At 44.9% G+C, this 26,626-nt stretch overlaps 1 protein-coding gene across 1 annotated transcript in view; it reads left to right on the top strand.

Moving 5' to 3' along the window:
- adarb2 (adenosine deaminase RNA specific B2 (inactive)) overlaps positions 1-26,626 on the top strand; it is a gene marked incomplete at both ends in the record, with an annotated part of 137,583 nt that overhangs the window by 69,004 nt on the left and 41,953 nt on the right. Inside the window, 2 exons of the mRNA XM_080854899.1 lie at positions 7,126-7,215; positions 10,760-11,808. Coding sequence (XP_080711025.1) covers positions 7,126-7,215; positions 10,760-11,808 — 1,139 coding nt within the window. The remainder of the gene's footprint in view (positions 1-7,125; positions 7,216-10,759; positions 11,809-26,626) is intronic.

The raw sequence follows: 26,626 nt of genomic DNA, 5'->3' as shown, positions 1-26,626 counted from the left end.
TCTACTTAAATCTTCAATCTATAAAACGTGTGCATGGATCTTAAATTGTGTATCGGGTACAGAATATTGTCTTGTTAGAGAATTACAGTTCAAATTATTTGCTAAAATGTTATTGTGGTAAAGCCAGTAGTTTTTTAATTTTAGTCTTTGTTTTTTTCTTTGCAATCTATTCTATTGAATTCCAAGACATTTTGAAGTTTTACTGTTTTGAAGAGTAGATATTGAAAACACCCTCTAACCCCATAATGATCAAAAGTATAATTTTAGACATTTTGTTTGGAATATTGAATGAAGGGCACTGCCCCTTTAGTCTATCTTGATCTTGACTATATTGCCCAACTATTTTCCTTTGGTGAAGATAACAGAAGATGGCATGCATTGACTCACTCACTCACTCACTCACTCGTTCAATCACTGACTCACTGACTCACTCAGACACACACTTACACACACACACACACACAAACACACACACACAAACACACCCAGAGAGAGCGTAAAAGAAAGTTTGAAGAGGCACCCAATCAATTTTCCTTTCCTGAAATGTGTTGAATGACTCACTGACACCTTTAGATGAGAAGGCCAATGTGCTGTGAGGGCAGGCAGTCTGGTCTTGTCCTGGTGCCCTCATTGTGTGTGTGTGGTGTGTGTGTGTGTGTGTGTGTGTATGTGTGTGTGTGTGTGTGTGTGTGTGTGTGTGTGTGTGTGTGTGTGTGAGTGTGTGTGTGTGTGTGTGTGTGTGTGTGTGTGTGTGTGTGTGTTTGTGTGTGTCTGTTTGCGTGTGCGTGTGCGTGTGCCTGTTCCTGTCCCTGTGTGTGTACGTGTACGTGTACGTGTACGTGTACGTGTACGTGTACGTGTACGTGTACGTGTACGTGTACGTGTACGTGTACGTGTGCGTGCGAGAGAGAGAGAGGGAGAGGAACAGAAAACTTTCCCCAAAAAAAATCCTAAAATAGTTTAGCTAAAATGTAGCACATGAACTTAAACTGGAATGGATCCTTGTAGCTTTAACTTTATTGTAATGATGCATTCGATCATCTTGAACAGTTTAAGGAGAATAAATACATATTTCCTTGACTTTCAGTTTTAAATGTGTGTTATTACTGTTGTATTATGTGTTATAAGCTATTCATAGACGACTTTGATATGGCCTTGGGCAGCTTCTTGCATTGAAGTGACGCCACATGTGTTTCTCTTCCCAGTATGTATGTACCAAGTGTTTGTTATCCAGTTGACAGCATTACACCTCCTTGGGCATATCTGCTTTTAGCTAGTTTGGGTACTCCTATTCTTGTGGATGACAGCCTCCATGAATATTCAGGGAATTCTAAGAGGGAAAAGAAATCAAATGGAGTGAAAAGAATGTTACAGCACCAACACATCCCAATCTGTGGACTTAATCAGACACCAGTCTGTCTCTCTATTTCTCCTTCTTTATTTCTTTTTCCCTTTACTTTACTTCCTCTCACCTTGTCCCTCTCAAACTCCCTCACACTGCCTCTTGTTCTCTGTTTCTGTGTATACATCTATATCTATCTATATATCTCTGTCTTTCATTCTTTCACTTGCACATTCTAGGGGAATCATTGTTATTTTGGTTTCTGGAGGAACCAGAGTGAAAAAAGTTGCCGCTCATGAGAAAAGTAGAAACACATGATGCCACATTTATCTATTTTCTACACTACTGTCATGCCACGGATCGAATCAGAAAACAGGGACAATGGAAAGCTTTTTGGGTCTGCGAGATGAAAGCTTTCCTCAGCACCTTTTTCCTGTGAAAGCACTTCATATCACACCACCAGGGTTGGCCTCAACTCCGACTTGGCTTCACTGGCACATTAATGTGTATCGGTGAGAGTACTTCTTTTTATGGAGCCTCTTAAGCCAGAATAGGAACCACTCAGAGCATAATAATTATAGAAGAATAGAACATTGCTCAGCATTGCTGAGCTTTTCTCCCTACACTCTTGCTTGGAGATCTGAGCGTTTCTACGTTGGAGGTCTAAGCATTTTTCAGACCCTTGACAAGCAGGTCAGCAGTGGAGTGGCCTCTCGAGTTCATTACGAGCACCATATCAATCCACTCAGCCCTTTAGTCATTAACACCCACACACGCTACCTCTGGGCCTCTCCTCTTCTCTCCCCACCTCTTCCTCCCCAGGGCACAGCCAGCGCTTTATGATGCACATACTGCAGTCGCTCATATGCCTCATTTTATTTCTTGTATTAATCTCCTATCAGTCATAATGTCTTTCAAAGTTTTTTGTGACTGGGGGCGTCCATTTGTTCATCTAATTGAAGCGGACACTCACTGAGGAGCGTGGGGGCAGTAATGGCATCCATAATGACTAGCGGACTGACTTTCACCCCAGACTGCACGGCCAAGAGCACACCGCCCCGGCGTTTACTGTTAGTTAGGCGAGAGGGCTGCGAGAGGGCTGCGAGTGGGCCCCGGCACATGGCTGTGATTCCATTAAGCTAATTCAATCATGCCTCAGGCCCAATCGCACCAATCGGACGCTTTTCTGGACGGCCAGAGCAGGCAGCAGCAGTACGGACTGTGTGGGAGTGTGAGATTAGGACCTATGCCCACGCGCTGCCGCCATCCCCTGTCCTTGGCAGTGTGCGAGGGAAACACATGTGAAGCAGATGGTGCATCTCTCTCTGTCCTCTGTCCCGCTAATCAGGTGCTAAATATCTACCCGTCTGCTCTGGCCAACAACCACCCTCACCCCCTATTAAAACATAAATACTGTGCCATGCTGGCTGGGTATACGGGATCTCACCCCTGTCAGTGAGAGGAGCTGTGAAAAGACAGACACTTTTAGAAAAGTCATGATGATAAAGAGGAGTGGGTGTATCAGACCTACCCTTCCATAATATGACCCATTTCATGCGCATGCTGTTTATTGGCATCGCTGTGCTGGAGGTGTAGTCCTGCATTTAGGCTGACCGCTTCTCAGCTGCCAGAGATAGGTGCAAGGAGGGGGTCTGTCTGAGGGGGGTACCAGAGATAGGTGCAAGGAGGGGGTCTGTCTGAGGGGGGTGCCAGAGATATGTGCAAGGAGGGGGTCTGTCTGAGTGGGGTCCTGGGCCGGGCCCAGCTGCTGTGCTGGGGATGTGGAGCAGCCGTGAGGTGGCGGGACCGGGCTCATTACTTTTCCCTCAGCGACTGCCAAGGAGCAGGAAACTCTTATCCCCTCTACATCTCCCCATACAATACAGCTGCCATCAGACTGAGCCTGGGCCCTTAACCTGCTCTGTCTTATCCCCCTTTTGTTCTGTCCCAGTGAATGAGCCTGTTTCCCAGACACCAGGGCGAGGCGTGCAGATTGGTTTAGCCAACTCAAAAAGCAGCGCTTTCACATTTGTTAGAGCCAATAAGCTTTCTTTCTCCGCCTGAGTGAGTGACTCGGACAGGAAGTCAAAGTGCTCAGGGGCAAGGTGCTGTTACACCCCCACCACCTCTCGATAAAACAGTGACAGAGCGCATTCAACTCCACTGCTGTTGTCTGGCATTTTACTGAGCTTTGTTTTGTATGGCCTGCCAGTCACTGTGTCTCTAACAAAGGATCCAGCAGGACAAATCTCAGCTCAGATTGTTCTTTGGCTCGACACCCTGGGCAACAATCAATGGCTATTAATATTGCAGTGATTTTAAATTACTCTGGGACTTGTAATCATGTCCAAACTCTGTTATAGTTCGTGCTCAAGCAAGCAAAATCCAACGCAATCTTGATATACTGGACAAAAAAAAGTTTGTATGAACATAATCCTGATACTTATTTGATGTGTAATAGCCACAGCAGTGAGGTTATTGCAGGGCTTGGCTTTTGGAGCGCTAACATTCAGCCTACTCATAATACAGGGTAGGGTTTACTTCTGTATGCTAACATTCAGCCTACTCATAATACAAGGTATGGTTTACTTCTGTATGATAACATTCAGCCTACTCATAATACAGGGTAGGGTTTACTTCTGTATGCGAACATGCAGCCTACTCATAATACAAGGTATGGTTTACTTCTGTATGCTAACATTCAGCCTACTCATAATACAGGGTAGGGTTTACTTCTGTATGCTAACATTCAGCCTACTCATAATACAGGGTAGGGTTTACTTCTGTATGCGAACATGCAGCCTACTCATAATACAAGGTATGGTTTACTTCTGTATGCTAACATTCAGCCTACTCATAATACAAGGTATGGTTTACTTCTGTATGCTAACATTCAGCCTACTCATAATACAGGGTATGGGTTACTTCCGTATGCAAACATTCAGCCTACTCATCATACAGGGTGTGGTTTACTTCTGTATGCTAACATTCAGCCTACTCATAATACAGGGTAGGGTTTACTTCTGTATGCTAACATTCAGCCTACTCATAGTACAGGGTAGGGTTTACTTCTGTATGTTATCAAAGTGGTTCACCAGCTGACAAAAAATGTGACCAGTCAAACTAAGAAAGTTGAAGACAGGAAAGATTGATTCACTATTTATAGACCTACATTCAATTCAACTTGTTGCACTATGTGACCTAGAAATTCAACTCACTTTTTTATAGGAACTAGGCTCAGTCTCTCACTCTGCTTCTAACATACACATGCATGCGCACACACACACACACACACACACACAGACACACACACACACACACACACACACACACACACACACACTCACACTGACCATGTCTGGATAGAAAAAAATAATTGGATTTCTGGCTCTTATCTCACTCAACACATTACAAGTTGTCAAAATCCCCACTGCCTTGGCTTGGTCACGTTCTTATAGCAGTGGGAGGATTTCTTAAGGTTGACTGATAGGTGGGTTCCATTTAGATTTAGCATTATTACTAACATGGGTTACTCTACCTTTCCACACATGTCCTGGACCCTCATGTTTGAATGCCTTCTTGGGCCAACAATGGTCTTTTCTCAGTCAGCAGTTGCTTATCTGGGCATCTGTCTCAGGCTGATCTTTTTGAGATGTGCACCGCCCCTCAAAATCAATCCCAATGATTATGCTCTCCAAGTGCATGTGGACCTGCAGTTCTCCAATGCTGTGTTATCAGGCTGATGGCGTCCCATACGGGTTCAGTGGATCAGGCTGATGGTGTCGCTTTACCATCCCCCCATACTGGTTCAGTGGATCAGGCTGATGGTGTCGCTTTACCATCCCCCCATACTGGTTCAGTGGATCAGGCTGCTGGACAGGAAGCCTGGAGCGGGTTGGAGAGGCATGATCTGATCAGGAGAATAAATAATGCATTTGTATATGAGGGGTGTTGAAGGGTGGGGATGCACAAAACTTTTTGGATGGTTCAGACTTTCAGACCAATTAAAAGAAAGTTAAGGCAGGCTATTGCCACCCATTAGACAATAGAAGAAGACAAAAGAACCGGAAGAGAAGTCAAAATGAGCCACAAAAGCACATGAGATGAAGAGTTTAATTGTAATTTTATCTGACGAAAAATGTAAAGTCTACTTGAAAAAAACTGCCTGAATGTATAACTTATTTTCTTAGTGGATGAGTAGACGGCAGCACAATGTGGTAGCAGTAAAGATTTGTGATGCCTACCAGAACAAGCGGTACATTTCTACGATGACCTGGATAGTCCGTCTTCAAACCAATTAATGACAAGTATTAGGAGACACAGCCCACGTAGGTTATGATGTCAGCTCTTTAGTGCACTTGTAAAATTGCAATATGAAATAAAAACTAACCAGATCAAATGCATACAATGTAACAAAATAATTAACCTGGGTCCAGACTTTCAGACAAGGTTTCAAAACTGAATTTCAAAGACAGACAGATGGAATAGGAGTCATACTACAAATTAGTTGTTGAACCTTGGGTGTCATTTCTTTTCAGCATGTGATACATGTGGTCCACACCTGTTTCTTAATTACTTATGTGTTCATGGCCTTTTTGTGGGGAAAGTCATTGTGAGACTGTATACTCTGAAATATGCCAACAGAAGTTTGTGCATTTTTAGCAAATCAGTTAGTTGTCAGTGAACAGCTGCAGTCAAGGGCTGCTAATCACACAATTAGGTCAAATGTAAATAGTTGTTTGCTTTTATTTATTTATATTTGTTGTTCTCAAATGTTCTATCTTTAGTCCATGTGTTCTAAATTATTCTGAACCATGGTTGGAATCCAGGCCATCTGGCCCTGGCTGGAGGTTGGTCCGTACCCTTCTCCCCACCCTGGTGTGCCAGTCTGAATGCATGTGCTTCATGTTGCTCAGTGTTTCAGGTCAACGCGTGCTATTGTGTGCCCATCAGTCCATAGATACCCTCCACACTGTCTTCACCTCTGTTTGTCCAGCTCTTTCTTCTCTCCTTTATTCTCAGTCATTCTCTCGCTCTCTTCGCTCTCAAAGCACATTACCAGTGTTGATCATTAAATGATGGCCAGGATGGGAAGGATGTAATTACTGGGGCTGCTCGTCAGCCTATGCTCAGTCCAAACGAGCTAGGGCCCTAATAGAGGAATGTGCTTTAAACATCAGACACATGCACACACACACAAACACACTCTGGCATGCAGACATACGTCACATACCTGCTAGAAACTCCTAAATGAATGAGAATATATCCTCCTCAACAGCAAGTTGGTGTTCAATTTTTGATTAATGTGCAAGCTTAAATATTTTAAAGACATTGATCTATAAACCCTGGTGTATTCATTCTACAATGTGTACTATATATTTAAATTTCAACTCAATATTTTGGCTTAAACCTCTTATTTGCCTCAGTCAAGCAAGGGGAACCTTGGATAGTCCCTTACTAAATCTGTATTTTGACGAAGGCTTTGCACCATATATATACACAACAAGACGTGCCTACCAAGCCTATTTCTATTTAATAAATTGTATGATTACTACTCTGCCTTCAGTGTTAACATCATATCACTGATCATGAATGCATCTCTGGTGTTAGCCCAGGAAGAATAGGGTTGGAAACAGTGTTTATTTACATACCTCTGATGCCCAGCCTGGTCCCCTCAGAGATGTGCCACCTCAGAATGACAGAAAGAGCTTGCATCTGCACCGAATCTCCCAGTGGGTTTGGCTGCATGCTCAGTAGTGTTTGTCTGTGTTAATGTGTTTCAGAGCGAGTTGGCAGCATGCTGTCTGCATTGATCGCTCCCTTCAAGTACATGAGCCCAGGGACTACCAGCACGGAGGACGAGGACAATCTAAGTAAGTCAAGAGACTGTATGAATGGTACCAGCACGGAGGACGAGGACTATCTAAGTAAGTCAAGCGACGGTGTGAATGGTACACGGAGGACGAGGACTATCTAAAGCCCAATTCAGACAAAGTCTAGTTTGTCTTCGTCTGCAAAGTTCAGAATACAGATAGCCCTATCATTTAGACGAGCACTCTCTATCCGCACTCGGTATCCGCAACGATCCAAATAGGGGGTAGAAAGTGAGTAGATTTGAATCGGTACGGGGGCTGGTGTTCGTCTGCACGGATTCACGCAACCTGATAACGTCATTGCCCCACGTGATCGCTTCGCGATCTCCAAACAATATATACAGCCGCGGAAAAAATTAAGAGACCACTTCAAAATTATCAGTTTCTCTGGTTTTACTATTTATTGGTATGTGTTAAAGTAAAATGTACATTTTAGTTTTATTCTATAACCTACTGGCAACATTCCTACCAAATTTCAAATAAAAATATTGTCATTTAGATCATTTATTTGCAGAAAAATGACAATTGGTCAAAATAGCAAAAAAGATGCAGTGTCTTCAGATCTTGAATAATGCAAAGAAAACAAGCTCATATTCATTTTTAAACTACACAATACTAATGCTTTAACTTAGGAATAGTTCAGAAATCAATATTTGGTGGAATAACCTTGGTGGAATAAACTTTCATGTGTCTTGGCATGCTCTCCACCAGTCTTTCACATTGCCGTTGGGTGACTTTATGCTACTCCTGGCGCAAGAATTCAAGCAGCTCGGCTTCTTTTCATGGCTTGTGACCATCCATCTTCCTCTTGATCACATTTCAGAGTTTTTTTTATGGGATTCAGTCCAATTTCACAGTAGGTGCAAGACTCTGTGGCTTGTAGGCCTCTCCAGGTCTCCGTCTAACCATCAGACGACCATGTGTTGGGCAAAGCTGAAAATTGGACTCATCAGAGAAGACGAACTAGGAGACCCTCCAGTCCGCTTTGGTTCAATCCTTATGGTCTTTTACAAACCTCAGCCAGGCAAAGTACAACGTTGTCCCGGAAGAAAAACTTGCTTCCTTTTGCTCTGACAATGTTCCCCAACTCTGAGAAGTGTTTTTTCCAGCAGGGCAATGCTCCATGCCACACAGCCAGGCCAGTAAAGGTGTGGATGGAGTATCAACAGATCAGGACCCTGTCATGGCCAGCCCAATTTCGAGACCTGAATCCCATAAAAAAAACTCTGAAATGTGATCAAGAGGAAGATGGATGGTCACAAGCCATGAAAAGAAGCCAAGCTGCTTGAATTCTTGCGCCAGGAGTAGCATAAAGTCACCCAACGGCAATGTGAAAGACTGGTGGAGAGCATGCCAAGACACATGAAAGTTGTGATTTTAAATCAAGGTTATTCCACCAAATATTGATTTCTGAACTCTTCCTAAGTTAAAGCATTAGTATTGTGTAGTTTAAAAATGAATATGAGCTTGTTTTCTTTGCATTATTCGAGATCTGAAGACACTGCATCTTTTTTGCTATTTTGACCAATTGTCATTTTTCTGCAAATAAATGATCTAAATGACAATATTTTTATTTGAAATTTGGTAGGAATGTTGCCAGTAGGTTATAGAATAAAACTAAAATGTACATTTTACTTTAACACATACCAATAAATAGTAAAACCAGAGAAACTGATAATTTTGAAGTGGTCTCTTAATTTTTTCCGCGGCTGTATATCACTTGTTCTCCGTTTATATCTCACTCATGGTGGGTGTCGAATTCACTCTCATTAATCCAGCATGCTGATTTTTGTTAAGCCTCCTATCTTGATCTAATTCTTTTTATTCAGACGTTACATAACTTTCATGACCACAAATATAAATTGGCCAGCGATTTAATTAGCTTTTTTCTTCATATATTAATGTAGAATGGTCGGAGCAAAGCCTCATGGGAAATGGGATGACAGCCATGTCATGTTGTACTGTTCCAAACTCTTTATTATCAATAGAAAATATAATTCATTTTCGCATAACCTTTAGTCTGACCACTGATTTTATTAACCACCATAATGTAATGTAATGCTAATTGGAGCTTGAATGTCTTGTGTAATGTGTTTAACCATGTGCTGTTTAGTCTTTTCTTCTAGGTTTTTCACATTTTTTCAGTTGCTAAAGCGCCACCCACAGGCGTGGGGTATGTACTACAGCCTGTTCAACACAATCTGGTGGCTCCGTTTTTACGCAAATCTCTCGTTACCAGGCTCCGTCCTTACGAAATTAAAAGATTCGATTCGTGTGAAAAATGAACCCTATTCAGTGAATCTAGGCTTCATGTAAATGGGGCTTAAGTAAGTCAAGAGACTGTGTGAATGGTACACGGAGGACGAGGACTATCTAAGTAAGTCAAGAGACTGTGTGAATGGTACACTGACCACATAAGGCCTCCCAATCCAAACCAGCTAAAGAGTTCTCTTTCACAGTCGAGGCAAATGCACTGTAACTGCATGCATGCCACTAGAACACTAGTAACAGTTCTCCAGTCACTTGAATGTGCAGCGACAGAAAGAGATAATGAGGAAGTCTTGTTCTTTTAAGTCCTCATCAGGTGAAGCTGTTCTGAGAGGAGACATGTAATTTCTACCGGAGAGCCCTAAGTCTTTTCCTCAGGAAACCTCTGTGCTTAAGTCAGTGGCTAAGGGAAAGTGATTAACTTACATCTTTTACCTTAGTTTCTCTCTCTTAAACACTGACTTTATAAAATAGCAACAAAATCAATACCCTCACAGATAATGGCTGTCTTGAAGTGAAATTAAAAACACCAGTAATGGTGGATAGTGCTAACCTCAGTGCTTTATGCATTAACCCTTTGCCCACATGATTTCTGTCAAGCTGTGAACATCCATGCATTGCCCCCTGACCGCTCACATTTTTTCCTGATAAGTGCGCCATTTTCATGACCCCAATTGCCCCACTATTTTGCTCCCCTTAGAGTGACGGGGCTCAGTGCACGTGTAGCTGTCTGGGGTCATGCCCAACAGCAGGCGCAGAACTCTAGTTTTCTCTTCGCCTCGCAGCACCCATAAGCCTTGCCAATATCCCCCCATTACAGCAGGGATTGCTGCTTTGCATTGAGTACAGGGAAGAAATCACACCCACTCTCAGCCAAGAACTCCAAGCCAATTTTGTAGCAGATTACTGAGCGATTTGCCAGATAATGTCCCATTTGAGAGGATTTGTACTCAGATTTTTAAAACACTTAAATAAGATGGCCTTTCTTAGCATGAACTTTGGGAGATGCTGCAGCTGATAGTAGATCAGTTTTTCATTACCATATCATTGTGAATCTACTGCCTGGATTTGCACTGAGCATATTATGAAAGAGATGTCGGGTCTCAGTAAAAAGAGACACAGACACATGAATACTTGTGTGCTGAGCAGATTGATGTCTGTGGTCATCTGCATATTCACAGACCAGTCCAACGCTCAGACCTAAGAGATAACAAATGTATTTGTATTCTTTTCTATTATTTATAATTGCATTTCTTGTCTTTTCCCATCTTAACAGGCACAAGCAGTGCTGAAGTCAAGGAGAACCGAAATGTTGGCAACCTAGAGGATCGTGTCATCAGTTCCTCTGAGCGCCAGTCCTCACTGTTCCAGAGTGAGCGTCGGCCCTCCAGAGGTGGCCCCTCTGGGCTGAAGAGGAAACGGCCCCTGGAGGAGGATAACCACGGCCGTCTGTGTCGCCCACGGCCCGTCTACCCCCTCAGAGGCACGTGCGCGTGGGCAGACTCCCCCAAGAATGCCTTGGTCCAGCTCAATGAGCTGCGGCCGGGTCTGCAGTACCGCCTGGTGTCGCAAACGGGCCCGGTGCACGCGCCACTCTTTGCCATCGCGGTGGAGGTGAATGGCCTTAGCTTCGAGGGCACGGGCCCCACCAAGAAGACAGCCAAGATGCGAGCTGCTGAGATGGCGTTGCGCTCCTTTGTGCAGTTCCCCAACGCCCCTCAAGCCCACTCCGCCATGGGCGGCCTGAGCGGCTCACCCACAGACTTTACCTCCGACCAGACTCCAGACTGCCCGGACCCTCTTTTCCGAGGGTTTGAGCCGGCGGCAGCCATCACCTCATCTTCCTCTTCCCCCCTGTCCAGTCACGCCGTTGTGCCCGGTGAAGGCCTCACGCTGTGTCGGTCGGGGACTGAGAGCGAGCTGTTCTCCGGGGCCCTGCAAAGGCATGGCAAGCTGCTCCGCCACACGCTTGACCTCATGGCCCAGGCCAAGCAGCGCTTCAGGCCGTGCCTGTCTCCCGCCGTGGACCTGCAGAAGAGCCCGGTGGCGCTGCTGGGGGAGTTGAGGCCGGGCCTACGCTATGCCTGCCTGGCCGAGCGAACGGAGGCGTTGTCACGGGGGCGCACGCGCAACAGCCTGGGCGGCAGCTTTGTCATGGCGCTGCGCGTGGACGGCCGCGTGTTCGAGGGCTGCGGACGCAGCAAGAAGCTGGCCAAGAACCAGGCAGCTCGCTGTGCCCTGCAGGCACTCTTCAACATCAGGCTGGCACCTGAGGGGAGAGCGGGCATCCAGCCCAGCAGGAATAAGTGCCCTCATTTGCCCCAGGTGAGAGATGCCAGCTTGGTTGCTGGCAGCTATACTCCTCTCCTCTGTCCTTCTGGTCGGACATAATAGCTGGAGCAGCAGGGAATGCTGGGACTTAATTAAGAGGGTGGAGATGTAGCTGTGGGGTGGGATGGGTAGGGTAGGGGGATTATGGCAGGGGCAGACCATGGGCAGAGCAGGGATGGGAAGAGAGTGGATTTCAGGGTGGTGAATTTAGTGTGTGTGTGTGTGTGTGTGTGTGTGTGTGTGTGTGTGTGTGTGTGTGTGTGTGTGTGTGTGTGTGTGTGTGTGTGTGTGTGTGTGTGTGTGTGTGTGTGCATGTGCCTGTCTGTGTACATTTTGGATTGGTGAGGCCAGGGGTAAACAGTATCTGCTCACTGATCTATTCAGATGGAAAAGGTTGCAAATGAACCAAATTATAGTCCTTGTGTCGTTGACTTAGGAGAAAACAGCCATACGCCTGAAATGAGGTTTTTTTTTTCCTTCGCCGTGTTTATAGAGCTATAATTGCAAAAGTATTGTAATTTTGTGCAATCTCTTGTTTCCTCATGTGTGGAATCACAGTGTCTATAAACATTAATTTAATCTGTTGCCCAAAGGAGATAGAAAGGCGAAAGGCAAATCGACAAACATACTAACCCATTCCCCTTACTTAGTCAAATATGTAAATGGCAATCGAAGTAGGGAAATGGAATTTTTTGGAACTACAAAGTGGCCCCTTTTGTGAAGGTTCAGAAACCCAATGTCACAACTGTTTAAATGCAGACACAATGTAATTTATATGATGAAATTCTGTTTTAATGCAGACACAATGTCATTTATATGAGGAAATTCAGGGCCATATTTAGAGTTTTCCTTTATCGATAGTAAAGAGCCATATCTAAATCAATAGATAGATAGATAGATAGATAGATAGATAGATAGATAGATAGATAGATAGATAGATAGATAGATAGATAGATAGATGGATGGATGGGTAATTTATTTATCCCGAGGATATTTTGGAAATATCAATATAAAGCCAACATACCTCTATAATTCTCAATATCTCTATAAGATCACAATATAGATTGAAAACATTTGTATAATAATGTTGATGTAAGATAGTGCTTATCTCATAACTACAATGTTGCTACTACACAATTAACTTGGAAATGGCATTCTACACTTGCATTCAGTAAGTGCATTCAGTAAGTGCATTCAGTAAGTGCATTCAGACCCCTTCCCTTTTTTATATTTTGTTATGTGTCAGCCTTGTACTCAAATTGTTTATATTTTTTTTCTGCACTCAATACCCCAAATTCCATTGATTTAGCATGATTTAGAAAGGCACACACCTGTCTATATAAGGTCTCACAGCTAACAGTGCATATAAAGATATATACTATAATATATCATACAATTCTGAAGGTTCCCAAGAGCACAGTGGTCTCCATAATTCTTAAATGAAAAAAGTTTGGAACAACCAGAACTTCCTAGTGCTGGACGCCTGGCCAAACTAAGCAACCATGGGAGAAGGTAAGGAGAGTTGACCAAGTACCCGATGGTCACTCTGGCTGAGCTCCAGAGATTTTGTATGGAGATGGGAGAAACTTCCAGAAGGACAACCATCACTGCAACTCTCCATTGATCTGGCCTTTATGGCAGAGTGTCCAGATAGAAGCTTCTCCTCAGTGAAAGACACAGGAAAGCCCACTTGGAAGTTTGTGAAAAAGCACCTTAGGGACAGAACAACTGTGAGAAACAAAATTTTATTTTGTTAAGTTTTATTTTGGGGCTTTTCTAGCCTTTGTTGCCAGGTCAGTGAAGACTAGACAGAAGGTGGTTGGGAGAGAGGGATCGAACCTGGGTCCTTGCGGGTAACTGGTCATGGTTGAGGTAAAGTTGAACAGAGCAAAGTACAGAGATATCCTCAATAAAAACCTGGTCCAAAGTGCTCAGTATCTCAGACTGGGCCAAATGTTCACCTTCCAACAGGACAATGACCATTAGTAAACCACTCTGTGAATGTCTTTGAGTGGCCAGAGCCCTGACCTGAACCCAATCGAGCATCTCTGGAGAGACCTGAAAATGGCTGTCCACAGACGGTCCCCATCCAACCTGACAGAGCTTGTGAGGATCTGCAGAGAACAGTGGCAGAAAAACCCCAGATTCAGGTGTGAAAAGTTTGTACCCTAGAAGACCTGAGGCTGTAATCACTGCCAAAAGTTCTTCAACTAAGTACTGAGTCAAGAACCCCAGATTCAGGTGTGCAAAGTTTGTACCCTAGAAGACCTGAGGCTGTAATCACTGCCAAAAGTTCTTCAACTAAGTACTGAGTCAAGGGTCTGAATACTTATGTCACTGTTATGTCAGTTTTTCCTTTTTAATACATTTGCAAAGATTTGTCATTATTCAGTGCAGATTGATGAGGGGGAAAATAAATGTGAACAGTTTTAGCATAAGGCTGGAATATAACAAATTATGAAGCAGTGCATCTTGTTATCAGTGAGTGCTTTACTCAACTGTGGCCCAAAGAAGTGAGTATTTATCATCATTCAGCCAGTGATTGACAACATGATGCGCTGATCAACACACTGAAGTCTGCCTTCTCCTCCAAGATGATTTGATGATGCACTTGTTAGTCTGACTTAGATGGGTCTCACTGGGAGTAGTCTCACTTTGTCATTTATGCAAAATAGAAAGTAGGAGCAACTTTCTGCTCAACGAGTGCAATGGCAAAGTGGTAGGAATCCCACTTCATCTCTACTAGAGCCTGTAAACAAGCATACACATTCCTTTTCATTTATTTATTGAGGTTGAATTGTTTTTATTACCACGTGTCCTATTTGTTGCCTGGTTAACCAGAAGCAAACAATGGAGATATTACAAGTATATTTGCATTGGCCTTTTGTAGCATTACCATAATGGAAATAATCCTCCACCTCACACCTCATCCAAACTAGAGGCCATGTTTCCTGTGCTCTCTGGCTGCTGGTGAATGGGCCTGAGGATGTGGGCGCAGTGCAGCTCTGGAGGATTGATCCTACAGAGAGTGTATGCGCTGCAGAGTGCGCTATCTCACGCCCAATGTCATATTAACATTCCCCTCTCGCCTGCGGGGAGCAGACAGACCCAATGTTGTCCTTCCCTCTGAACAACATCAACCCAACAACCTGCTTGTGTCTGCCTGGGAGAAACTTCTCTTTCTCTCCCCTTCCGCCACGCTGTTTAAAGGGATTTGAGGAGGATTTGCCTCACCGCTTTAGTTCCAGAAAAGCGCTCGCTTGTGGAAATTCTTGAAAGTCAGACTGCGGCGTCTGCTGTCGAGTCATTTTTGAAGTGGTGAAGGACACACACACACACACACAGAGAGAGAGAGAGAGAGAGAGAGAGAGAGAGAGAGAGAGAGAGAGAGAGAGAGAGAGAGAGAGAGAGAGAGAGACACACACATACACATTCACATACTGAGACACACACACACACACACACACACACACACACACACACAGAGAGAGAGAGACAGAGAGAGAGAGAGCGAGAGAGACACTCACACACACACACATTCACACACTCATATCTAACACAAAAGTTCCCCCTGATGCTACAGGAAATCATCTGGTATGGGTTTTTAAACGTGGGTCCAATATCTGTTTCTCTGTGGCAGTGTGTAAGCAGGAGTTGTGGTCGTGTGTATGTACAGAAGTAAGCATGTGCATAGACGAATTTGAGCCTCAGTGTGTATGTGTGTGTGTAGCTTTGTGTTTCTGTTGCTGTGGAGTTTACTAGTGCCCTATTGCTTTTAGATGTGAGACCGGGGGGGGGGGGGGGGGGGGGTTGTGCCAGTCGTAGCCCAGAGGCTCTCATGCCAGTGGCTTTCTGCCGTTATCAAACCCTGATCTCGCCAGCATTTGTGCTGGACCTGCCCCTGGCCTTTCTATGACCCCTCTCACGATATAGTTTTATATTATTGCAAATCTAATGTCATTTCATTCATTTATTGTCATTTGAGGTTTGTTTGGTTTTCTTTAGATTTATGTATTTTCTCAAGTTGAGCACTTTGTAGGCTGCATGCATAAATACTAGCGCTGTTTTCTGACGTGATGATTGGCAGTAAAGGCTGTAAAGATAGGCACAGTTTTATGTGTCATGTTGTCCAGCCAGATGAGGGAGGAGTGAATGAATGTAGAAAGAAAGGAAAAAAGAAAGAGAGATAGAGAGATGAAAACCTTTACTGGGGCACCTTTATTGAGGTGTAGAAGGACACGCAGGGCCTCCAGTGGGGGGTGTTTCAGGCAGTGCTAGAACACTTTCAGGAGGGGCAACAGTGGCACTGTGAGTTGCCCCAGGCTGCCTCCCACAATAACACTGAGACTAACACACATCCTTTGCCCCACTGGAAATGAAAAACTCAACCTGCATTCAAACACCATTGCATGGTGCTCACACCTCAAAGTAATGACATCCACATGCAATCATGCATACACACGTGTGTATTAATATGGATACTGTAAATACGGACATGGACACTACTGTATTTTGCATCATTCATATTTATATCATTCTGAGAAATAATGGTCATATAAATGCACTTTAATAATTTCCATGGGCTCAGAATGTCCCCTCACTCTGTGCTCTAGCCCTGATTGTGCATATCTGTGCATCTAAACCCATTCGTGTGAAGTGCTCCAACGCTGGGGTATGCTGCAGCGTCTACAGAGCCAATTGTGATTTGGTGCAAGCGCTCTGGCCACATTACAGAGTGGAAAGATTACCCTTGCATTTCCGAGGTTGATTGGCCACTTAATCTCCCTGCACGGTGACAAATATCTTTTGCCGTTGCCAAGTCAACAGCAAAAGCCTCCCAGAATCCATTAGGGACGGCGGGGCTCACAAACATCTGAAGGACGCAGTGGAGGTCACCAGGCCACGCCACCAACGAGGGCAGCCCAAACATCATAACCCTGCCGTCCTCCTGACCTTGGATCAGTGAGGTGCAGAATCACAACTAGGGCAGCTAGTATTAGATTAGCAGGGTATTAGAAAGGAGGGGTGCGGAGCAGAGAGTACCGAGGGTTTCTTGCATTTTTTTGGCTGTATGTTTGAGGTGGGAACCACAAAATTGTAGGCTATTGCAGAAACAGATTCAGCGACAAAAGGATTGGAAATGATGTATTTATTTTCCCTCCTTACTTCAGAGAATCTTTAACATCCCTTGTGGCCAGGTTTTGATGCAGTCCAGTTGTAGAGGTCTATAAGTACTGAGATCATTTACAACCTTTTAGATGCGCCTTTCAGCTCCTTTTAGAGTCCACAGAAGAGGTTCATTGGCTTGGAGTAATTCAGCACGGTCATTTGTGACTCACTGTGAATTAGGTTTCATTCGTAAACACGTGAAGGTCACTCTGTTTGCAGGAAGCTATTTTACACATTTTTTGTGTTGTTTCTTTTTTTTTGTAAACCTTTATTTTTACCAACACAAACAGCCTCCTCAACAACCATGAAGCAAAAATCATTAATTGATATCACCACAGAAGATGAGGGATGGTGGTGGAGAGGGTGGGGGAGGGGGGCCATGGAGAGCTATGATTTCAGAGAAATAGAAATTCAGTCACAGTGCAAGGTGTGAAAAACAGATTATAACCAAATTGATTAGCACCCCTCCGGGTGTGGAATATTTGGTGCAGAGTATGCAGCATTTTGTTTTTGTGTGTATGTGTGTGTGTGTGTGTGTGTGTGTGTGTGTGTGTGTGTGTGTGTGTGTGTGTGTGTGTGTGTGTGTGTGTCTGTGTGTGTGTGTGTGTGTGTGTGTGTGTGTGTGTGTGTCGTTTGTGCGTGTGTGTGTCGTTTGCGTTTGTGTTTGTGTTTGGGTGTGTGTGTGTGTGTGTTGTGTGTATGTTTAAACATAGAGTAAACATCTGGTTCAATAGAGATTTTTGGCACTTCTCTCCCATCTGGGGGACAAGGCCTACTCTAAATGTGATGTGAGATACAACGTTAATGATGTGTTAGTGATTATATTTTGTCATATGAACTTGTCAGCTGTATATAAAGGAGACGTTTTCTGCCTCGTGTGGTAAACCTCTCACTGTCTGTACAATAATGTTTTCAAATTTAACAGGAGGCCACTTTGTGCATGGAAAGGTTAAGGCCATCACGAACGACCTCATACTTATGCAAAATGTGACCTATAAGACTGTTAAATCTTTTCTACCATGTCAGCAAGCCGTTTAGAGCAGACACCAAGCAAAAAAGCCCAGTCGGGTGAATGAGGCCCGGATGAGGAGCAGTGCTGTTAGTCTATTACCAAGACAAGCCTGGCCCCCCTCAAGAGATCTTCAGAGAGGATCATGGGTACAGACGGAGAAGTGACACCAAACAGAAGACGGGGAAGGGTCTGCCGCTGATGCTGTCGCTGTCGCTAGCAGACAGGAGTGTCCCTGCTCCGCGGTGCGCCGGCAGCAGCTCTCCGTGGCCCCGGAGTGTGTGGGGCTGCTAATCACCTCCCTGAGAAGCCCTCACACTTCATTAAAGGACATAATCAAGTTCATTACAGTTTCATAGACGTTCAGGTACCAAATGGCTCCAGATAAATCATTGGCTGTGGAGCTGGGCTTGGCACTGGTGAGCAGACTGTGGGGGTTATCTCTCTCTGCCAGGCAGGAGAGCAGACGCAGGCACAGGGTAGCACACTGACCCATACCAGCTCTTGCCATGCCCTTTGAATGACCTTACACGAGAGGGGCCAGGGAAATGGGGGTTGATTTGCCACATGCTATACTTCAACCGACACCTCACCGCCCCCCTCCAACACCAAATCCCCTGAGAGGTCGTACGCCCACAAATCGCCTGAGAGGTGGCACCCTCAACTCTCTCACGGGGTCGAATCTTTCCCCATTTCCCCCATCCTGCTCTGCTTACGAGAGGGTGTCCTTGGTTAACCTGGAGCCCTGGGAAACTTTCCAGCTCTGACAGAATGGATCTCCTCTCATACAGTAATGTAACATTTACCATGGGGAGAAATAAGAAGGATCCACAGGGACTTAGTGGGCTGACTGTGCTTAGGAGAGGAAACAATCACTACCTCAGCCTCAGTGTAAAATGGAGGGAAAAGAGTAATCCCAGTGGCCAGGCCAATGTAATAGATGCACAGAGGGTAATGGGGTTATGCTGATGAACTGTTTAGAGTATGTGTCATTGGAGTGCTCTAGAGTTCTCTCACATGTGTCCATTAGGGACGTGCACTAATGTGGCATGAGCCCACGCTACTCATGAGAAATGAGTGTGTACTAGTGAGAGTCTAGCGTGGTTAGAGAGTCATCATGGCACTCATCCACTGGAGAGGGGAGCAGGGAGCTCCCAATGATCACCACCTGAATCCCTGCCTGCAACCCGGCTCTTAACCCCAACCAAAAAAGGCCAAATAAGCAGATATCCAGGCAGCCTGTTCTCCACTCTGCTTAAGCACGGGGAGGAGGGGCTGCATGGGCCGGAATGGAGTACTGTGGAGAGAGAGAGGGAGAGAGAGAGAGAGAGCGATAGAGAGAGGGAGAGAGAAGAGAGAAAGAGGGAGAGAGGAAACCTCAGTGGAACAAAAGACCTTCAGGATTAATTAGCCGTCAGATTGGTTGTAGGGCACAGAGGCGCTCGCTGAATTCAGAATGGTTTTTCCACCCCTGCCTGCTGGTGGCCATATCTGAGCCAATGCTACAGCCCAGCTTCACTGGCATGGCTTGCCCATCTCCTCCTCACTGAATGTGTACATACACTGGCATGGCTTTCCCATCTCCCCCTCACTGAATGTGTAAATGCACAAGACATTCAAGACAATATGTCTTAACACGGGAGGGCCTGGAGTCCCAGAGATCCAGCTCTGTTATGTATTTATTAAATGTTCCCTCAGTGCTGTGTCTTGCCAGAGTGGGTGAGGCTGGGGAATGATGTGATGACACATATCCCTGTACCATGACATGCTCTGACCTTATACATCATTAAGTGTTTTCTGTGGTTGCTGCCCACGATCATAGTACTGACGCACCCAGTCAGCCTCTAATAAGGGATTGTGCAGTCAGTTGTCATGGCTGGCCACCTTGTGACCTCATTACTATGTCATTTCCTGGAGCACAGGAAGTGTTCAGGAGTGCATGCCAATGACTTTATTTTAAGGATCTCACTGGTACTGCCAGGTCATAATAAAGGACTGGAATAACCTTAATGTATTAATTTCCTGACACTGAGTCAGCCTAGTGAAATATACAGTGGTTGGTAAGAACAGCCTCCCAACTCCCAGCCATGTTATTCAGTGAGGGATCTTCTCACATTTCGCTCTAAATAATAATGATGATGAGGAAGATGAAGAGAAAGAGGAAGATAGAGATGCTGATGCAAATACATCAGACACTATATCTAGTTTAAAGAATGATAAAAAAAAGTGTGGTTTTATCTCATGAAACATTGAGTGGACCAGTGAGTAGGCGTCTCCTGAGTGCTCCGCCTCAGTGCACTGAGTTCTGCTTCTGCTTCTGCTCTTCTCCAACACCTGCCATAGCACACAGGAGTTTCATTTTGGCATCACTAGGTACACTGGAAATCCATTTCCTATGGCCTGCTTTAGTGAATGGCCTTGGAGAATGTTTCGTGTTTTCTTGCAGCACACGAAAGACCTCTGCAGGGCTGGCACATGGGCTTGAAGGCCAGGCTCTCAGATCATGGAGAGTGTTCCTGATGCTCCTAAATAAGAATGTGCTAAATGAGAGATGACTTCAGGCGCTCATTTCTGGAAAACCTTTGGCTCTCCCAACACTTAGCTCCCTCTAGTGGACTCTGAGTAAAAGTTGGTTTGTTTTTGCCTTTCTGCCTCAGAGGCAGAGGTGGCAACGCGTGTGCTGTGAGTGTGTGTGTGTGTGTGTGTGTGTGTGTGTGTCATCGTTTAATTGTGTCTGTTTTAGATTTGAATCATTTCTTTTTTTACACTTTTTTAATTGTTAAGAGAAGAAAATATGTTTATGTCCTCCCACAGAGAGGCTGGTCAACAAGAAGCACGAAGCGCACCTTTGCCACCCACACTAGCCATTTACCAACATATTAAAGCTCATTTATGGAGCTCTCCTAGAGACACTCATGAGGTGCTTTACCAGATGTGAAAGACAAATAGTAATACAGTAATAGTGTTTGGCATGTTTAGTCCTGCTGTTTGTATTTTCCAATACATTTTCAAGAGTCACTGCCAGGGGCATAGACACAAGGAAGTGGGAAGGAATCAGGTTCCTTATGGCAGTATGGCCAGTCCGCCCACTGTGACTTTTTGGCAGAGGCAAGCTTTGGAAGTCTTGTATGTGGGCACACTGGGCTGCAAGGAAGCTCTGGTAAAGATAGTATTCATATGCCAAATTAGACTAGTGGGAAATCAGGCAAGATTCATTTGTTGAATTAGTTAGATTTTCAGCTGTTTGTATCTGCTATTAACAACAATATGCCTGAAGGAACCAGGTGTTGATGTTCTGATGCGCTGACAGGCATATTTATGTGATCTTGGCATACTGCTAAAGAGATGTGTTTGACATGTTTTTTTTCTTTCTTTCATATAAATATAAGAATCGGTGTTTAACTCTCTTTTACAGGACTGCAAGGGTTTTACATATCATCAGTCCTTCACTCACACTCCTTATGTAGATGAGACCTTACAAGCTGTCTACATGTTTGTGTCCTCTCTCTATCCAGCCCAAATACAGCATTTTTACAATGACATACTTCTAAGGAATGGCAAGCACATGAACTGTATGCTTTTGACCCACATGAAGTCTTGTAAGAAATCAGATTATTGATTTTTGCCAAACGGTGTGACAGTCTGAACCATTTTTTTTTTTTACTTTTCCTTAGCCAATGGAAATATGATGAAGTCACTGGCTTGTGAAAAGACCTTGTGAACATAATATTTTGGCACCTAGGTATTATTTCGACTGCCCACCCCACTTGCATTACTACTGGAGATGCACTCCATTCAAACACACACATGCACACACACACACACACACACACACACACACGCTCAGCCTTTGGAACACATTGAAGTTTGGTTCAGTTTTAGCCATCTCTGATATGACTGTTCCACCACTGTACAACAATGCACATCTGACATTTTCCCGTGATCCCTCATTGTGTCGTTTAGAGGGGGGGAAAACACACCTTGAGCTATGAATCAAATGTCAGGTGTGGCAGTCTTCTGGAACCATATCAATATTTCATGATATATGGCTTGCTGGAGGGTTTTAGGAAAGGTAGGACCAATAGACATGGCAAAGGCTTAGAGCCTACTCAGTCAACCATAGATAGAAAAGCCCCCCATATCCTCCCCTTTACGACTGCTGCAGTATCGTGTGTGTGTGTGTGTGTGTGTGTGTGTGTGTGTGTCTGTGTGTGTGTGTGTGTCTGTGTGTGTGTGTGAGAGAGAGAGAGAGAGAGAGAGAGAGAGAGAGAGAGAGAGAGAGAGAGAGAGAGAGAGAGAGAGAGAGAGAGAGAGAGAGAGAGAGAGAGAGAGAGAGAGAGAGAGAGAGAGAGAGAGAATTGGGATGAGGGGCACGTATGTACGTCAGCTAAATATTTCCATATATATCATTGTATTTCTGTCTGGCTGTCTTAAAACACACCAAGAGGATATGCAATGTGCATGAATGTTGCTAATCTTGGTGATGTATGTGCTTTCACTTGGCAGCAATCATTAAGCTCAAGTTGAAAGCGCAGTAGTGGTCAGAAGTCTGCCCATTGGCGGTTCTGTGGTCAGCCCAGAAGCAGAGCGTCTGATATCTTCAGTCGCAGCAGAGATGACTTTTTGCTTTGGCATCAGTGTGATGGTCAACACACCACCGCTCAGAAAAGAAATACAGAGGATGGCTCCCGCTGCACTTCACACGATGTATTTAAATGGTTCCCTTTGCTGAACACATGAAAGTAGCCCCTCCATGCTTGGTGAGATTACCAGAAGGTGTCTTTTTCTTTTGCTTTCTTTTTTCTCAAGCCATTCCACAGCAATGGATTTTGTTTATATTGGCTTTTGGTGTGTGGATGCCTTTTTCTTTTTTATCGTGCTGTAAAATTATAAATTAAACACCATGCATTGCCAAATTTGATTTCAGACAGAGAAAAATTGCAAAAGGTCCATGGGAGACTGACAGGGTGCTTGACTTAGTATTTGGCCGTAATGTTAAAATGATACAAGAAATGGCCTTCTGACACGTGACCCAGAGATGAGAGCAGATCCATCTCGCCGCATAATTGTTGCAGTTGTCAGAGGCGCGTGTGGAAGCTGTGCGGTGCGGCGCTGCGTTTAGAGAGGGGTCGCTGCTAAAGCGCTGATGTGAGTGAGTGTGCGGAGTGGCCCATCATTAGCGACCTCAGCCTCCTCCTCCTCCTCCTCCTCCTCCTCCTCCTCCTCGGCAGGGTCCTCCTCCTCGGCAGGGTCCTCCTGGCTGATGAGGGGATTAATGAGTGATGTGTGAATGGCCCTCACGACTGCCGGCGTGGCCGCCCTCCCCTCCCCCGCCACGGCGCAGCGGACCCGAGTAGCGCTCGTTAAAAGCACATCACCAGCCCTCTCATTTCCACTGCTCTTCATGTTGGCACTGCCCCCACCTTCCAGGGCAGGTCATGTTATTCCTTTGATGCAGTCATTTTTCTCTCTCTTTTGATGCATTATGGAAACAGGCACTGATGTGTGTTTTACACCATCTCTCAGATTATTAAACCATTTTGTTCCTTTCCTCACTTTTTTGATCTTGACCGCGGGGTTAATCAGGTGGGATTGACACACAGGCACATAAATGGCCTTCAAGCACCTGAGCCTTCTTTTAGTTCTATTATCATCAACATTAGGATTTTGGTCTCATATTGCTCACACTGTGAAAGTATCTGAAAACAACTCTATGAAAGGCGCTTGCTTCAATTTGAGACAAGTATTTAACAATGTTGCACAAGATCATGTATTGAGCGCTTTGAAAAGGTTCTTGAAAGGAGCTTACCTGTGACAGAGCCTATGATGTGCGGCAGTAAATCCTGATCTGTGTTCTACTGCCACTGCTCAGATTTGTGTGTTTGTGGAGACGGAGTCTATATTGAATTCAGTTATTTTGTTAAAAGTCTGTTCAGATGGATACCAGGGGAAGGCCAAACCTTGTTGATAGACAGGTGGTGCACTTCCCACTACACAAATTCACAGACATGAAGGTACACAGACTTGCGTTTCCTCACAGAGAGAGTTAGGGAGAGAGGGAGGAAGAACTACAAGAAACCCATGCACTGCTTCATCAGCTAATTGTCTTTGACAGTAGTCCAACTTTTACTTTTGTTGGTAAAAGAAAAAGTTCTTACTGCACACAGAAATGTCTGTTCAAATTTTAGAATACACTGTAGATGACAAACTGTTTTCCCAACAAATACTTCTTTAGAAGTGGCAGAATTCTGCGTAGATTTAGTGCATTGACTCTGTGCTAACCCCGGGCGACTGGAGTTTATCTGTTTCTATGTGTTTGCCGGTGGTGATGTGATCATAACAGTCATGTTTCTATGTACCATCAGCCAACACTGTCAGAAAACTGTGGCACTCAGCATCACATTGTGTAAACTTGCTTGTGCAAAGTGACGCCATCAATCATTTCACGTCGGCGTCTCCATAATGGAATGTGTAAGATGTCAGAGAGTGTGGAGCCTGCCTTCCGAACCCGCGCGCTTGCGTGCTGCTGTCACCCGACGGCCCTGTCTACTCATGTTGCCTGGCCTGTGCTTAATGGACAGCTCTGGTCCTCTTGTCCAGCAAGAACCTAGTTAGCACATCACAACCACGCACTGAAGCCATGGGAAGTATCTCAGCCATGTAGGCCAGTGTCCATGTTCAAACCAGGTTGTTTTACACACCGTTGTTTTTTTTATCTAGCTACCTTTCTCTTTCCCTCTCTCATGTTCTCACCCTGACTCTCTTGTTCTCTCTCTCTCTCTCTCTCTCCCATCCCAAACCCTCTCTTTTTTCCTTCCCTCGCTCTGTGAGCCATTACCTCAGGTGTAATAGCTTCTAGGTCAGGTCATCTCTCGGGGAGATGTTGTGGAGCGGTGCAGTTGCCTGTGCTATTTTGTGAGGGTCAGCTGTACGCTTAGTCGCTCAGGTGGCACAGGGCAGCTCTCACCTCATGCATATGGGGGGGGGGGGGGAGGGGGCAGGAAGAGGGCTGGGGCTGGGGTCAGGGACCCAACGCTCAGCCTACTTTATATTTTTACCCCAGTCATCACAGGCTTTTTTTCCTCAGTGTTTTGTGTCTATGTGTGGCAAGTGGCTGGAAAAGGGGAAAAAAGGCTGTTTTATGATTATTGTGGCACAGCCTGGCTGATCTGAGTGACAACTCCCTGCTGATGGAGCTAAAAGCATTGCTGGGTGGAAATCTGTTCCACAGACTGCAGGGCCATCTGGACTGCGCAGAGAAAGAAGGGGAGAAAGGGAGAGAGACAGGGAGGGGGTGGAAAAGGTTGGACATTGTTTGAGGCGACATCGTGTGACACTTTTTTCAAAAGACAAAGAAAACCTGTACGTTGTAGTTCATTCTCTAGGGACATTGTCGGTCAAGATCAGTTTTCCTGTCATGAAATAAAAAGGTATTAAAAAAAAAAAAGCTGTAGTATCTACATGTCCCTTGCACTTTTATATTTTTCATTTGAAGGGAGACTGTTTGTTTTTTCCCAAAAAAGTCCTCCAAAGGCAAGCTGTCGTCACCTGAATGGATATCAGCCTTTAGAAAGCCTCCACTCTGCAGTATGAAGCCTAAGGGAGAATGATTAAGGTCCAGGAAGACACCATTAAAAATTGGAGAATGAATTGTTAAATACCTTCATGAAGAAATATTTGACGTGGCCCCGTTTATATGCCACAATGGCCGCTCTGCCTGCGCCTGATAAGGTGGCTGGGTCTTAGAGAAGAGAGAGGGAGAAAAAGATGACCCTTGCACGTGCAGTCGATTGGATTCTCATGAGGAAGAGATACATGGTACAGTGCCGTCATGGTCTGCACTGTGGAGAAATGCATGATACCACCCACACAAAAGCAGTGCACTTAATTGCAAGACAGTATTAACCCCCTCTACTCTGCCCAGCCCAGCCAGCAAGACAGTATTCACCCCTCCCCCTCCATTCTGCCAGGCAGCAAGACAGTATTCACCCCCTCCCCCTCCATTCTGCCCAGCCAGCAAGACCGTATTCACCCCCTCCCCCTCCATTCTGCCCAGCCAGCAAGACCGTATTCACCCCCTCACCCACTACTCTGCCCAGCCCAGCCAGCAAGACAGTATTCACCCCCTCACCCTCACCCTCTACTCTGCCCAGCCAGCAAGACAGTATTCACCCCATCACCCTCACCCTCCATTCTGCCCAGGCAGCAAGACAGTATTCACCCCCTCACCCTCCATTCAGCCAAGCCCAGCCAGCCCCGCCTCCTAAGCCACCAGGACCAGTATTTAATTTATTGGCACTCAGTTATTGAACTGTGTGTGTGTGTTTTGTGTGTCTATGCACGTTTATGTGTGTTTGTGTGAGTTATTGAACTCTGTGTGTGTTTTATGTGTCCATGCAAGTCTGTGTGTTTGTGTGAGTTATAGAACTGTGTGTGTGTGTGTGTGTGTTTTGTGTGTCTATGCACGTATATATGTGTGTTTGTGTGGTCTTTTTTGGGGGGAAGGAGCAGGTTTTTCATAGGATTTCCAGGTGTATTGGTGAGGCCAACCATATATACACCATATTCAACCGTATGAAGCCATTGTGTACACGCTTGGTGCATGACTTCATATAAGGTCTGAATTTATAATAT

This window comes from Sprattus sprattus (genome assembly GCF_963457725.1).
Source record: "Sprattus sprattus genome assembly, chromosome: 17".
Classification (NCBI taxonomy): Eukaryota; Metazoa; Chordata; class Actinopteri; order Clupeiformes; family Clupeidae; genus Sprattus; species Sprattus sprattus.
Note: the sequence above shows the minus strand (reverse complement) of the source record. Positions and strands in the feature narration are given on the sequence as shown.